Below are 16,253 nucleotides of genomic sequence, written 5' to 3' on the forward strand. Positions count from 1 at the left end.
AGTGGGCGGTCGGTGCCCTCCGGTACTATCTGCTGGGACGCCCGTTCAGCCTCTGCTCGGACCACAAGCCCCTCCAGTGGCTCCACCGCATGAAGGATGCCAACGCACGGATCACCCGGTGGTATCTCGCTTTACAACCCTACAATTTCAGAGTGATCCATAGGCCGGGGGCGCAGATGGCCGTGGCAGACTTCCTCTCTCGCTCTCAGGCGGGGGTGGGGGGGGAGTTGGCGCGGCCGGATGATGTCCCGGCCTAAGTCTGGCGGTGGAGGTATGTGGGGGGAGGTTGTGATTAGCGCACTGCAGGAGCAAAAGGTCACCGCCTCAGTCGATGGTGTTGAGGGCGGAGCGCCGTCGACTAGGGGCGGGGCATGTGCGGGACGGCGAGACGCAGCTGGCAGGTGATTAGATTTCGCAGGTGGTACGTGTTAATCTGATCATCTGTTGTCTTTAACAGTGAGCGGCCAGCGGAGGAGAGGGGAGGAGAGAGAGACACACATCTGGAAAGATTGTACTGAAAAGATAAATTGAAACACATGGTGATTAAAGGCTTGGTGAAACGGCACAACTGACTCCTGGCGTGATATCAGGGGAACGGGTAGGGAACGACCTCCACAGTGATTTAACCCCCAATTCCAACCCTTGATAGTCTTTGGTATGACTCGGCCGGGGTTTGAACTCACAGCCTACGGATCTAAGGGCGGACACTCTAACCACTAGGCCACTGAGTAGGTAATGGCCATGGCGGTCCATCGATGTGTGTGTGTATATATATATAATAAATATTGCCAGTCACAATTAACTTGTGCTCAGCTGGGAAAATAAGTATATTTTTATTTATTATGTCATCCATTTACCTAATATTATGAACTGTTACAGGTGTATTCTATAAATCATGCTAATATTAAAAATGCAACTTAATATGTGGGGATATAAAAGGCATCCGGTGCTATCAGACCGGGCGGAAGCGGAAATTGACGTCACACACCACCTGGAGCTGTCACGCCAAATTACTTTCCCCTACAAAAACTCCCCCATTTACTTCCGTGGTCATGGTTCCTCTTACGTCATTGACAGAGATCGATAGCACTTCGGCTTTGACTGCCAGTCGCTGGAAGGATACTTCGTCTTTGACAGCTGCTGGAATCTGAATAAATCAATTATTGTTGTTTTTTTGTACAGGCGCGAAACAGGACAGTCGCGTGCCGGTTAAGGACCCACGGCAACTTTGTGATTTTATTGGACGCAGCCCCGGAAGTAAATGGGGGGGGGGGGAAGAAATTTGGCGTGACAGAGCACCTGTCGGCCACAGCGTTTTTGCTCCGGAGCCACTTCACGGAAGGAATCCTCATTTTTGACCGTTTTTGTGGACCTACCATTGGCCTGTGGAGAACTGGGACGAACAGAGACTCTTACCAGGAGGACTTTGAGTTGGATGCGCGGTACCGTGAGTACGCAGCTGCGGCATCCAAACATTTGATCGCTTACCCGTACGTGCATGTCACCTACGTAACTTTGGGGACTTTGGGTAAATATATGTGTACTGTTATATGAACTTTGGAGAGGTGAACGGTACTTTGGGCTGTGGGATTGAGTGTGTTGTGCGGGTGTTTGAGTTGTATTGGCGGGCTATATGGACGGGAGGGCGGTGGTGTTTGTTCATTTGTGGCATATTAAATATAAGTCTGATTGTGTTGTGGCTAATAGTTATATATGGCTGGTGTTTATTTATTGTTTTAATGGTTCCCAGCTGAATATCAGGTCCCACCCGTGACTCCTTAATTTGCGTAGTGGTCGGCAGCAACACCCGGAGAACTTGGGTGCAAGTTGCAACCCATCCTAGCAAACTCTTAGCACGTTGCAACAAGTAACCACTAGATGGCAGTAGAGATTGCACCATGTCTGCCCATATGTTATTAATACAGGAGAGACCAATTTTGCCTATACATTAATGAAAATAAAACTATTTACTACACACAATTCTAACAATATAGGTACATTTACTTCTAGTTCACTTTTTGTATGAATTAAAACATATTCTATTCATTATATTAAAGTAGTTAGGCCAAATTTAAGCCCAAAAGATGTTTACTTTTAATTGTCTGGTTCTTAAAAAATGAGTCAAAATAATGTTGTCAATAATAAAAATAATAATAATAACAATATTTAGAACAACAAATTGCTATTACCAGTTAGGGGCATGTCCGACCGGTAGGAGGCCACAGGGAAGACCCAGGTCACATTAGGGCATACTTGCCAACCCTCCCGATTTTACCGGGAGACTCCTGAATTTCAGTGCCCCTCCCGGAAATCTCCCGGGGCTACCATTCTCCCGATTTCCACTCGGAAAACAATATTGGGGGCGTGCCTTTAAAGGCACTGCCTTTAGCGTCCTCTACAACCTGTCGTCACGTCCGCTTCTCCTTCATACAAACAGTGTGCCGGACCATTCACATAATTTATAGTAAATAGATAGATAGTACTTTATGCAAGGCATACTTGGTCAACAGCCATACAGGTCACGCTGAGGGTGCCAATATAGACAACTTTAACACTGATACAAATATGCGCCACACTGTGAACCCACACCAAACAAGAAGGACAAACACATTTCGGGAGAACATCCGCACCTCCAAGTCCGAGTCCATGGTTCTTGCCCGGAAAAGGGTGGAGTGCCATCTCCGGGTTGCGGAGGAGACGCTGCCCCAAGTGGAGGAGTTTAAGTACCTCGGAGTCTTGTTCACGAGTGAGGGAAGAGTGGATCGTGAGATCGACAGGCGGATCAGTGCGGCGTCTTCAGTAATGCGGACGCTATATCGATCCGTTGTGGTGAAGAAGGAGCTGGGCCGGAAGGCAAAGCTCTCAATTTACCGGTCGATCTACGTTCCCATCCTCCCCTATGGTCATGAGATTTGGGTTATGACCGAAAGGACAAGATCACGGGTACAAGCGGCCGAAATGAGTTTCCTCCGCCGGGTGGCGGGGCTCTCCCTTAGAGATAGGGTGAGAAGCTCTGCCATCCGGGGGGAGCTCAGAGTAAAGCTGCAGCTCCTCCAAATCGAGAGGAGCCAGATGAGGTGGTTCGGGCATCTGGTCAGGATGCCACCCGAACAACTCCCTAGGGAGGTGTTAAGGGCACGTCCGACCGGTAGGAGGCCTCGGGGAAGACCCAGGACACGTTGGGAAGACTGTCTCCTGGCTGGCCTGGGAAGGCCTCGGGATCCCCCGGGAAGAGCCGGACGAAGTGGCTGGGGAGAGGGAGGTCTGGGCTTCCCGGCTTAGGCTGCTGCCCCCGCGACCCGATCTCGGATAAGCGGAAGAAGATGGATGGATGGATGGATGGATCCGCACCGTAACACAACATAAACAGAACAAATACCCAGAACCCCTTGCAGCACTAACTCTTTTGGGACGCTACAATATACACCCCCGCTACCACCAAACACCGCCCCCGCCCACGGGTGTTGAGCACGGGTGTTGATGAGCAGAGGAGGGCTGGCGTAGGTGGATAGCTAATGTTTTTATCATAGCTCTGTGAGGTCCCGTAGCTAAGTTAGCTTCAATGGCTTCGTTGGCAACAGCATTGCTAAGCTTCGCCAGACTGGAAAGCATTAACCGTGTATTTACAGGTCCATGGTTTAATAGTATTGTTGATTTTCTGTCTATCCTTCCAGTCAGGGGCTTATTTATTTTGTTTCTATCTGCAGTTAAGCCCGATGCTATCACGTTAGCTCCATAGCTAAAGAGCTTCACCGATGTATTGTCATGGAGATAAAAGTCACTGTGAATGTCCATTTCGCGTTCCCGACTCTCATTTTCAGGAGGATATAGTATCCGAGGTGGTTTAAAATACAAATCCGTGATCCACAATAGAAAAAGGAGAAAGTGTGGAATCCAATGAACCCTTGTACCTAAGTTAAAGTCAGAGCGAAAACAGATACGTCCTGCACTCTAGTCCTTCACTCTCACGTTCCTCATCCACGAATCTTTCATCCTGGCTCAAATTAATGGGGTAATGGTCGCTTTCTCGGTCCGAATCGCTCTCGCTGCTGGTGTAAACAATGGGGAAATGTGAGGAGCCTTTCAACCTGTGACGTCACGCTACTTCCGGTACAGGCAAGGCTTTTTTTTATCAGCGACCAAAAGTTGCGAACTTTATCGTCTATGTTCTCTACTAAATCCTTTCAGCAAAAATATGGCAATATTGCGAACTGATCAAGTATGACACATAGAATGGATCTGCTATCCCCGTTTAAATAAAAAAAATTCAGTAGGCCTTTAATGCTAATAATTTCTAGACAATATTAGCACGTTGCACCAACTAACCACTAGATGGCAGCAGAGATCACAATATTCCTTACTATAGTTGACTAATAGTGCTGAGATATTTTATGGTTAAACAATCAAACACCTAAAGAAAAAAAACGCATAATTTTAATACATTAGAGACAAAGATTATTTATGTATTTAATTTGTTTTTCTTACTATGGTGTATATATATTTTTTTTGTATTTATTTGTTCACTGTTCTGTTACATAGAACAAGGCAGTGGGATAAAATTGCTATGGTATGAAAAGGGGTAGGATTAAATAATCTCTGCTTCTGCCTACTCCTTTTCGGACGTGCTGTAATGAAACAACTGGAAATGTGTGATACATTACATTATGTCGTATGCATGTTTCAAATAAACTGAAACTGAACTCAATGAACTTGGTAGTTTAAGTCGCTTTGAGCGCCCCTTATTGCTTTGCACCCACAACACTCAAAGCTGCCTTGTTGGAAAGGATTGCCTCGTGTGCAGATGTCAGGAAGTAAGAGGAAAAGAGGCTGCATGGATGGCGCACATCTAAAGTTACACAGTAATGTGACACTTAGCAGGGAGGGAGGAGTGTGTGTGATGCCAGAAAGAATGAGAGAGGAGGAGTTGTACTTTTTAAAATCATGCAAATGGATGGGGTGTGCCTTTAGTTAATGTTTGGAGTGTTCAGACTCTCACACACACACACACGTGCTGCAAAAGAGTGCGTGGACATCTCCATGACCTTCTGCTCAAAAAGAAGACGGAAGGAAGAATGAGACATGTTGAAGTCAGCGAGTCCTCCTGAGTGGACATGGGCCTGCTGCTGCGTTTGGCCTTCCTGCTAACTGCCGTGGGCGTCAGCGTCCATGTTTACCTGGAAACACGATGGCGGCTGGCACCTGCGAGCTGGCCTTTGGAGGACAAGGCCCCGCCCACTCACACCTGGACCACCGAGAAGGTTCCTGCACTGAAGCAAGGCGACGTGATGAGGAGGGATGCCGGCTCGCGTCTGAAACGCCAAAAAAAGGTAGACTGGTCAATGCACTTCTTTCCTTAGTGCTAGTGATGGTCAGTGAGTGTATGGCACACTCACTGACTGCATTGACGATGCACTGACACTGTGTCATAATGCTCATCTGCTGGTTTAAAAAGTCATGATATACAATTAACAAATATAACAGTTTCTGGTTTATTTTCTACGAACACAGCAGCTGCACAGAAAGGAATATGAAACACGCAAGTTCGGTCAGTGAGCCAAATAGTAAACAGGAAAAGAAGAACGTTTAGCTTCTTTGGCGCCATAAAATCAAAATAATCCCAAACTTTGGAAATATTTTACTTTTTCTTAGTTTCATTTAGATCGATGATGGAGACAAAAAAAAAAAACTTTGTCAAACGTGGCACACCACTCCTCCCACTCCATTTAGTACCAGCTGTCACACACACACACATTTTTGTATTTGTTACCTTCTTGAGACCTCCGAAAAATGCCCACCTCTTTAGGACCACTCTTTCTAGATATAAAAGATTTGTATTTACAACATTAATAATAATACATACAAACTATGTAAATATAAAAAAGCTTGTTGTGAAAAATGAGTTTGAATTTTACAAGAAAAAGGTCACAATTTCACAAGAAAAACGTAGAATTTGGCAGTATTATAACAAAAGTCGTAATTTTACTCAACGCAGGTCAACATTTTACAAGACATATTATGAAAAGAGTTGTAATTTTACTTGACAAAAGTCACAATTTTATTACAAAACTTTAACATTTTGGCAATATTATAATAATAATCAGAATTTTACTTGGCAAAATTATGACAAAAGTCATAATTTTACTAAAAAAATGTCACTCTTTTACAAGGACAACAAAAAAATTGGCAACATTGTGATAAAAGTCAGAAGTTTATATGACAAATGTCACCATTTTGCATTAAAAATGTATAATTTAACTTTAAAAAAGTAATAATTTTACGAGAAAATATTGCAATATTACAGAAACAAAGATCGAGAAATGATTCCCAATTTTATAAGAAAAAAGTCGACACATTGTGAGAAAAAGACTGCTTTTAGTTAATTAATTAATTGATTTATTTATTGTTTGTAATTGTTTTTTAATCTTCATTATTTACTTAAAGTTATTACAGTATGTCTCTATATACATATTTATTTATTTAAATTAATTTTGTTCAAAGGGGACGTATTTCAATTTCTTACACACACTTGTTATTTCACATGTTGACCAGAGGGGGACACTTAAATTTTTTTACACACACTTGTTATTTTATATGTTGACCAGAGGGGGGCACTTTTAAAACTGACACACAGTCAATTTAAAAAATATCTCCTTTTTGGGACCACCCTAATGTTGATAGATTCCACCACCAGGGGTGCAAATGAGACATTCTCTATTAGATGCAATGGTTTTCCGTATTGGGACCATGATTTATGTCCTAACTTGTTCACCGGTCCTCATATGGAAGGTACTTTTCCTTGTTGATGTCTCAAGAAGGGTAGAAATACAAGAAAACACACACACTCTCGCACACACACACACTCTCGCACGCACGCACACACACACACACACGCATGTTATGTGTTGCATAATGCATCAGTATCGCGTCACCTACCACTACTAATTACTTCCTCTTGTACCATAGCCTGCTGGGAGCATACTGCTCCCTTATTGGTTGAGCAGATTTATCATCAAATCGCTGTAACGTTATTTAACAGTATGATACTCCGCAGTCTCCACTTTGTTGCCCTTAGTCTCTTCATGAATAATCAGAATCAGAATCAGAATCAGAAACGTTTTATTGCCATTGTTTGAGAACGGGTTCACAAACTAGGAATTTTTCTTGGTGCAAACGTGCGACATAAAACACATATAACACATATTTGGTATAAAAAGAGCTGTGACTGAGCTATCAGATAGACTTAGAAGGGATTCAAGGAATTCAAGGAGCTGCTGTTAGGAGTTATTGTTCATTTGCCTGATGGCCGAGGGGAAAAAACTGTTCAGGTGGCGGGAGGTGTGGGTCTGGATGGAGCGTAGTCTCCTGCCTGAGGGGAGAGGGGAGAATAGTGTGTGTCCAGGGTGAGAAGAGTCAGCTGTGATCCGACCCACACGCCTCCTGGTCCTGGAGGAGAACAAGTCCTGGAGGGATGGGAGCTTGCAGCCAATCCCCTTCTCAGCAGCACGTACGATGCGCTGCAGTCTATTCTTATCCTGGACTGTGGCGCCGGGGAACCACACTGTGATGGAGGAGGTCAGGATGGACTCTATGATGGCTGAGTAAAACTGCACCAGCATCTCTGTCGGCACCTTAAGTTTCCTCAGCTGCCGCAGGAAGTACAACCTCTGCTGGGCCTTCTTGATGAGGGAGCTGATGGTCAGCTCCCACTTGAGGTCCTGGGTGATGGTGGTGCCCAAGAAACGGAAGGAGTCCACAATGGGGACGGGGGTGGGAGAGTCAATCAGGGTGAGGGGGGATGGTGGGGCTGTGACTTTCCTGAAGTCCATGATCATCTCCACTGTTTTCTGGGCGTTCAGCTCCAGGTTGTTGAGGCTGCACCAGGACGTCAGCCGGTCCACCTCTCTCCTGTAGGCGGACTCATCGCCATTCGAGATGAGCCCGATGAGGGTGGTGTCATCCGCAAACTTGAGCAGTTTTACGGATTGGTGACTGGAGGTGCAGCAGTTTGTATACAGGGAGAAGAGCCAGGTGGAGAGTACACAGCCCTGAGGAGTACCAGTGTTTGTGGTTCGACTGTCCGAGACAATCTTCCCCAGCCATACGTGCTGTCTTCGGTCTGTCAGGAAGTCATTGATCCAACTGCAGAGGGAGTCGGGCACGCTGAGCTGGTAGAGCTTGTCTCGTAGCAGTCCAGAGAGGATGGTGTTGAAGGCAGAGCTGAAGTCCACAAACAGGATCCTAGCGTAGGTTCCTGGGGAGTCCAGATGCTCCAGGATGAAGTGGAGGGCCAGGTTCACTGCATCATCCACAGACCTGTTGGCTCTGTAGGCGAACTGCAGTGGGTCCAGGAGGGGGGCGGTGATGTCCTTGAGGTGGGGCAGGACCAAGCGCTCAAAGGACTTCATGACCACAGACGTCAGCGCGACCGGCCTGTAGTCATTTAGTCCTGTGATCCGTGCTTTCTTGGGGACAGGGACAATGGTAGAGGTCTTAAAGCAGGACGGCACGCGGCATAGCTCCAGAGAGGTGTTAAAAATGTCAGTGAAGACAGGAGCCAGCTGGTCCGCACAGTGTCTGAGAGTGGAGGGGGAGACACCATCCGGCCAGGGGGCCTTCCGCGTATTCAGCTTCAAGAACTGCCGGCCTACATCCTCTTCTTTGATGGAGAGGGTCTTTACAGTCTTATGATGTTTTTGGAGTCCTGTGATGTCATTGGAGTCCTTTGATTCCTTTAACTCCTTTAATGATGTGCTGGCATTGGTGGGGAGGGTGATGGTGGGGGGAGCATGGCTTTGATGAGCTGAAGGCCGTTCATGACGACAGTAATGTGTGTTGAGGCCCTGAGCGAGAGTCCGGTCATTCAGGGCCTGGGGGGTTTTGGGCTTATAGTTCGTAAGGGCCCTTAGACCTCTCCAAATTGCCGCAAAATCATTGGAGCGGAACTGTTCCTGTAGACGGTTAGAGTACACAGATTTAGCTTTCTCCACTTCCCTGGTGAAGTGGTACTTCGCTTCTCTGTATGTACTTCGGTCCCCGCTTCTCCACGCAGCCTCCTTCTTCTTGCGCAGCTGTCGGAGCTTGGGTGTGAACCAGGGCTTGTCGTTGTTATAACAAACCCTGGTGCGCGTTGGAATGATGCGCGCCTCATTGAACTGTATGTATGAGGTCACAGTGTCCGTATACTCGTCCAGATTGTTCGTGGCCGCTCCAATTGCCTCCCAGTCTGTCGTTTCCCAGCAAGCACGCAACTCGTCCACAGACTCGGCGGTGAAACACTTAATGTTCCTCATAACAGGTTTAGCCAGTTTCAGTCTCTGTCTGTATGAAGGGATTAAGTGCACCATCACGTGATCTGATAGTCCAAGAGCAGCGCGCGGGACTGCATGAAAAGCCTTGCTCAATGTAGTGTAGCAGTGATCCAGCGTGTTCTCCTCTCTGGTCGGGCATTTAATAAACTGTCTATCCTTTGGTAATTCCTGGCTCAAATTTCCCTTGTTAAAGTCACCAAGCACGATAACAAGAGAGTCAGGAAAAGATCGTTCCACATGTAAGATCTGTCCTGCGAGCGCGCGCTGAGCGTCACGCACGTCCGCGCCGGGCGGGATGTAAACAGCCACGAGAATGAATGAAACAATCTCACGCGGTGAGTAAAAAGGCTTGCAGTGGATGAAAAAATATTCCAGAGAGGAAGAATAGTGTCTAAAAATGACAGTCACGTCTGTGCACCAGCTATTGTTGATAAAGAAGCATAGTCCCCCGCCTCTTTTTTTGCCAGAGAGCGCCGCGTCTCGGTCCGCGCGGAGGAGATGAAAGCCCTCCAGTTGAAGCGCGCTGTCCGGGACACTTGCGCTCAGCCAAGTCTCCGTGAAACACAACACACATGATGAGGAGAAGTCCTCGTTCCTTCTCATCAGCAACGCTAGCTCGTCCATCTTGTTGGCAAGTGAGCGGACGTTGGAGAGGAAGATGCCTGGAGTCTACGATAAATAATCTATTTATTTATAGATGGGGTGTTGTTGATTCTCATCTACCAGCCTCTCTTGGCTGTCTTTCAGACACCAACATGTCCCATGTAATGTACCACAGAATTTTAGGGTTTGTTTTAGTAGATCATTTACTAACATTATTATCATTGAAAATGTCATGTAAGATTCCATAACATGCATGCAAGAACGTTTCCTATTTGGCAACGCTATCCTGAAGCCACGCCCCCTTGGGTAACAATCTTCCCGTGTTGTGACCTCTGTTTACATCCGTCACGTCAAAATATAAGTTCTCGCTGGCTACTAATAAATAAAACTCAAGGGCCGGGGGACCAGATGTGGCCCGTGACATCATTTTTTCTGGCCCGCAAACACTTAGAAATGATATGTGTCAATAAAGTACTTCACATTTTCTCACTAAATGTAACAGATTTTTTTTATTTTGACAGAAAAATATATGTACAGCATGAAATTGCATACCTTTTAAACTTTAATCTAATATTGCAACAAATATTACAGTATATCATCACACTTTCCAAACATGTTTTTGTCTAAATAAAAATAAATAAAAAATACTTAACTTTACAGCAAACTACCCTTCAAATTAAAAAAATTACAATACATTTTACGCTGTTATTTACTGTAAATTGGGGGGAAAAAAACTACTACTGTTTTTTGTGTTAAAATTCTGCAGCTAAGCCTTCGACACATTTTGTTTAGATCATATTTTTATTGATGTTTCATTAAAAAACGCAAAAGAGACATTTTGACGCGAAAATTTATTTTTAAAAATAGCGCAGATTCACATGTTTTTGCGGAAATTTCACACGCCCGAAGGTAAATGGGTTATATGTATGTATAGCGCTTTTCTACCTTCAAAGCACGTGGACACTATTTTCACATTCACACACACATTCCAACACTGATGGCGGGAGCTGCCATGCAAGACGCTAACCAGGACCCATCAGGAGCAAGGGTGAAGTGTCTTGCTCAAGGACACAACGGACGTAACTAGGACGGTAGAAGGTGGGGATTGAACCAGGAACCCTCAGGTTGCTGGCACAGCCACTTTACCAACCGCGCCACGCCGTACACTACTAGGGTGGTAGAAGCCGGGGATCAAACCAGGAACCCTCAGGTTACTGACACGGCCACTCATTGGTTTCAAACCAATAGCTGAGTAGCACATGTTGAGGTAGATAAAGCTGTTCATTCTTCAAACTATACATCAGGAGGTTGCCTACAGCCACACCCAGCCACTACAAAAGGTTTCAATATGAGTGCTGCTTTCTATTGCACATCATGTGACATCTTCCAGGCTTTTATTTTGCCCTTTGGCGTCGTTCCCTTTTACCAACACACTTCCTCCTATCTTCTTTTTGCTGCTCAATCTTTCATGGCTCCAAACGACCAGCAGAGAGTAAAAAGGGGGAGAAAGAAGTGTTTTTTTTAAGCGACATGCAAATCACTGCAGGGCCTCGGCGACAGCGCCATCAATATTAGATGGCGGCGTATGCTCGCACTCCCAATGTGTGTCTTCCAAGACGCCCTGAAGGAGGCTCGCTGACATTCAGCTGCCATTTAACACCTGCGCTGTCGTTCTGCCGACACGTCTTCTCCCTCAAGCCTCAAGCCTCGGTTTTGTTTCTGCCCTCGTCTTCTTGTCGTTCTCCCTCTCCTTAAACGCAGCCGTACATGAAGAACCCTCATTTGTTTTGACACCCCGTGCCACTTCCTACTTCACATTCCATAAATAGCTGCTATTAAGATTAAGATCGGCCCTGCGGAAAACCTGACGACCTCAGGCCCGCGTCTTGGAAAACACAAAAGACCCCCTCTAAAACGTGGCAAAGCAGCAGAGGGGTAAACTTGGCTAATCCCAAAGGTGTGACTGGACTCAACTCTCAGGGACCTTTGACCTGAGGAGAGGGGGCGGGGGTCATGGGAGGTAACAGCCTGGAAGGGTACGTGTCATCTAGGTCACCATTTTATATAGAAAACATGCACAAGACCCTGAGAAGGTATGTTTTACTAGGTTATAGACAATCATTCCCAATATTTAAGTCAGTGCAAGGATGAGTGAGGACTGTAAGTAGTGTGATCACTGGAAGTGTTCACTTCAAAATAAACCCAGATGGGAGTTTTTCTTGTTTTGAGTAAATAAATGTTGTGCATTCAAGTAAAACATTTTAAAATGTTTGTGTGTGACATTCTGGCAATAAAATTAGACTTAGAATTAGACAAACTTTAATGATCCACATGGGAAATTGTTCCACACAGTAGCTCAGTTACAAAGGATGGAAATGGTAAGAATGGAAAGGGTAATGCAGGTATAAAGTAGACTAAAATGTACCATAGTAGCAATATAAAATATAACATATATGTAATATTTACATATTACATATACAGTATACCTGTATAATATATAATGATATATTGTTGTATAATATATACAATACATAACAAATCCCAATCACCATGTACAGCTGCAGCAACAACCAAAAAAGGACAGCATAAAATAGAAAGTAAATTGCATTTGTGTCAAAATATTGTGGTCTTTTATAGGTTGATTTAAATTATTATTATTATTCCAAATTCAAAAGAGTGATTAATCAGATTTTTTTTTTAATCATTTGACAGAGCCAATTATAACCCGGAAATCCAACTGTACAATATTGTCTTTAATACAAAAATCAGTTGTCAGAATATTAAAACTATAGCAGGAGAGACTTTTTAACAAACAAATAATCATTTTGAAAAAACACCATGAAAAAATTATAAAAACTTGTAATCGATGGATAGATCTATAGTTGATGTAGAGATTCAAGAGTTGAAAGTAAAATACAAATAAATGTAAGACTCATTTTAACACTTTTATGAGAGGGACTTTTTTTTTTTTTTTTTCTTTTTTAACTCTTATCGGCCAAAAAGTAATAATGATTAAAAATCAATGTTATGAATTATTGACCTATTTGAGGCTTCAATTACTTCACATCAAATATTCTACTTTGATCCAATTTGGGGGGGAAATTTTGCAAATGTTGTGTTTTTGCCATAAAAAACTGGGTTTTGACAAAAAAAAAAAAAAGAGTATAAAACATTAAAAATAATAATGATAAAAACATTATATTGACAGATCTGAAGTTGATCAAGAGATTTATGTGTTGAATAAAAAATTATATATGACTTATTTTTAACATTTTTATGACTGAGGCCCTTCTGAGTCCCCGGGGCCAAACTTGAGGGGAGCCCTAAAGTTTATTGGGTATTTGGTTTAAAAATGAAAAATATTAAAATGGCCCTCGCATGCTTTGATTTTTTAGTGTGTGGCCCTCAGTGTAAAAAGTTTAAAGTGACCATTGTACCTGGTTCCTATTCATGCACAAATAATGTTATGTTATGTTATGTTAGTTTACAAGAACGAGTCATATATATTTATTTGATACTTGTTTATATTGACAAATCTGGTGTTATATACTGCAATATTGTTTGATTAACACTCATTACGTATGTCTAGCTTGTGTGCTATTGTGTGCTTAGCTGTTGTGTAGCTGCTAGCTCCTAGTAGACTAGTAGTAGCCTATAGCCTACCATGTTTACCTTTTGTAAATGACTTGACTAAAATACAAGAAAAGACCAAACATGTGTGCTTATTGGAGGATATTTAGATTTAGACTGTTTTAGTTTAGAACAGGGGTGTCAAACTCATTTTAGATGGGGGGCCACATGGAGAAAAATCTACTCCCAAGTGGGCCGGACTGGTAAAATCACGGCATGATAACTTAGAAATAAAGACAACTTCAGATTGTTTTCTTTGTTTAAAAATAGAACAAGTACATTCTGAAATTGTACAAATCATAATGGTTTTTTTTACACTTACATGTTGCGGTTTATAGTATTCTATCTTTATTTGTTGTTATTTATACTTGCTGATTAAATTATATGATAATGTTCATCAGTCAACTCTTTGGTGTTATTTTTCAATCTATCAAGATAAAAAAATAATATCAAAATCAAATTTCAGGATGTTATTTATGTATTTTGATCATTTTCCTCGACTGGTGCACTAACATCATGTGGTTTATTTATTTTTTGACATATGTAGCATCATCTACAATGATACAAAGAATTGCTATTGCGACATCTAGTGGACACATTTAGAACAGCGGTTTCTTTCATTCAAAAATTTCGGCTCATTTTTATACTTATACTTAGCAAACTCATCCCGCGGGCCGGATAAAACCTGATGGATCAGGCCCGCGAGCCGTACGTTAGACACCCCTGGTTTAGAAGAACTAGTCATAAAAAGTGTGCAGGACTAACTAACTGAGCAAAGACCACTGGTGCATATAAAGTGTGCAGAATAATCAGCTTGGTGCTGCAGGATCCAAGCGCATAAAAAAAGCAACTTCAGAACGTGGAAAAACTCTAGTTGGGTATTTTCTTAAAAAAAAAAAAAAGGACTACACGTGTTGATAAACATGAAGCCTTGAAAGTCCCTACATTTTTTGTCCATATCTCAGCAGTGGGCAGGCCCCACACACGTGTAAACAAGTGGACACAGCCCTCCTCGCTCAATGTTTCAGAGCAGAGTCCCACATCTCCCCAAAGAAAACAGGCCAGTCTGGATGGTGTGCCAAGATATGTGGTAGGAGGCACACAGAGGTAGCTTTTAGGTGACCAATCACCCCACCTTCTCTGTACTCTTCAAGAATTTTGCTCGGCATTTTACATCCAACTTACATGTCAGCCACCAAACAAACGAGAACCAGAAGCTGCTCACTTTGTGTCGGGGCTGAACAGAACCTAGTCTGTTGCGCGCCCACTTCTGCCGGACATAGACAAAAAAGGCAGTGTGGAACAGTCCACAGAAGGTCTTAATCGAACAATTCTCCTCCTCACACGTCAACGTCTTGCCTGGAAACATTCCACCAAATTCCCAACACACACACACACCCTTAACTGGGCTGAATGGGTCCATTGACCTCTGAAATGGAAGTGGTGATTTCCATCTTCTTCGCTCACATCCAAGTGTGCAACGCCTTGATGGACGGTGTGGTGTAGTCCAGTACTACTTTGAAGGTCTGCTAATATTTGACGGTCCACAGTAAAGTTCTGTCTACTTGGTGTTAATTACCATGTTCAGCTTTACACGGTTGCAACTATTTACACCAGGGGTGTCAAACTCGTTTTCATCCAAGGCCACATTGCAGTTATGGCTTCCATCAGAGGGTTGTAACAAAGAAAAATGTATGAATTTGCCTATGCATTTGATTATTACATACGCTGTTGTAACACTTGGCTTGGCATTGTCTTGCTAAAATAAGCAGGGGCGTCCAAGATAACGTTGCAACATATGTTGCTTCAAAACCTGTATGTACCTTTCAGTATTAATGGTGCCTTCACAGATGTGTAAGTTACCCATGCCTTGGGCACTAATAAACCCCCATACCATCACAGATGCTGGCTTTTGAACTTTGCGCCTATAACAATGCGGATGGGTCTTTTCCTTTTTGGTCCGGAGGACACGATGTCCACAGTTTCCAAAAACAATTTGAAATGTGGGACTCGTCAGACCACAGAACACTTTTCCACTTTGCATCAGTCCATCTTAGATAAGCTCGGGCCCAGAGAAGCCGGCGGCGTTTCCGGGTGTTGTTGATAAATGGCTTTCGCTTTGCATAGTAGAGTTTTAACTTGCACTTACAGCTGTAGCGACGAACTACAGTGGTGCACTCACTCATGTAGCAACTATTTACCCCAGGGGTGTCAAACTAGTTTTCATTCAAGGCCACATTGCAGTTATGGTTGCCATCAGAGGGTTGTAACAAAGAAAAATGTATGACTTTTCCTATGCATTTGATTATTACATACAATACAGGCCAAAATTTGGACACACTTTCTCCTCATTCAATGCAGGGGTTTTTTTTCTTCTTTGTCACTGAAGGCATCAAAACTATGAATGAACACGTGTGAAAAAAAGGTGAAATAACTGAATACATGTTTTATATTCTAGTTTCTTCGAAATAGCCACCCTTTGCTCTGATTACTGCTTTGCACACTCTTGGCATTCTCTCGATGAGCTTCAAGAGGTAGTCACCTGAAAGGGTTTTCACTTCACAGGTGTCATAGTTGTGATGCCTTCAGTGACAATCTACAATAGTCATGAAAAGAAAGAAAACGCCAAACTTTTGGCCTGTACTGTTTATAACATTACGGTCAATGGAAAAACAGTACCACCGTTCTTTTACGTAAAAAACTGGCAGCTCA

At 43.4% G+C, this 16,253-nt stretch overlaps 1 protein-coding gene across 2 annotated transcripts in view; it reads left to right on the forward strand.

Moving 5' to 3' along the window:
• Positions 1–1,316: 1,316 nt before the first annotated feature.
• Positions 1,317–16,253, forward strand: part of mettl24 (methyltransferase like 24) — a 43,805-nt gene continuing 28,868 nt past the window's right edge. The window contains exon 1 of one of the 2 annotated variants that reach the window (XM_062044633.1): positions 1,317–1,447. In XM_062044633.1, the coding sequence (XP_061900617.1) occupies positions 1,436–1,447 (12 nt within the window). In that variant the 5' untranslated portion in view covers positions 1,317–1,435. Of the gene's footprint in view, positions 1,448–4,960; positions 5,328–16,253 lie in introns of those variants that run through there. The other variant, XM_062044632.1, reaches the window with a different exon arrangement.

The sequence above is a fragment of the Entelurus aequoreus genome, linkage group LG04 (assembly GCF_033978785.1).
Source record: "Entelurus aequoreus isolate RoL-2023_Sb linkage group LG04, RoL_Eaeq_v1.1, whole genome shotgun sequence".
NCBI lineage: Eukaryota > Metazoa > Chordata > Actinopteri > Syngnathiformes > Syngnathidae > Entelurus > Entelurus aequoreus.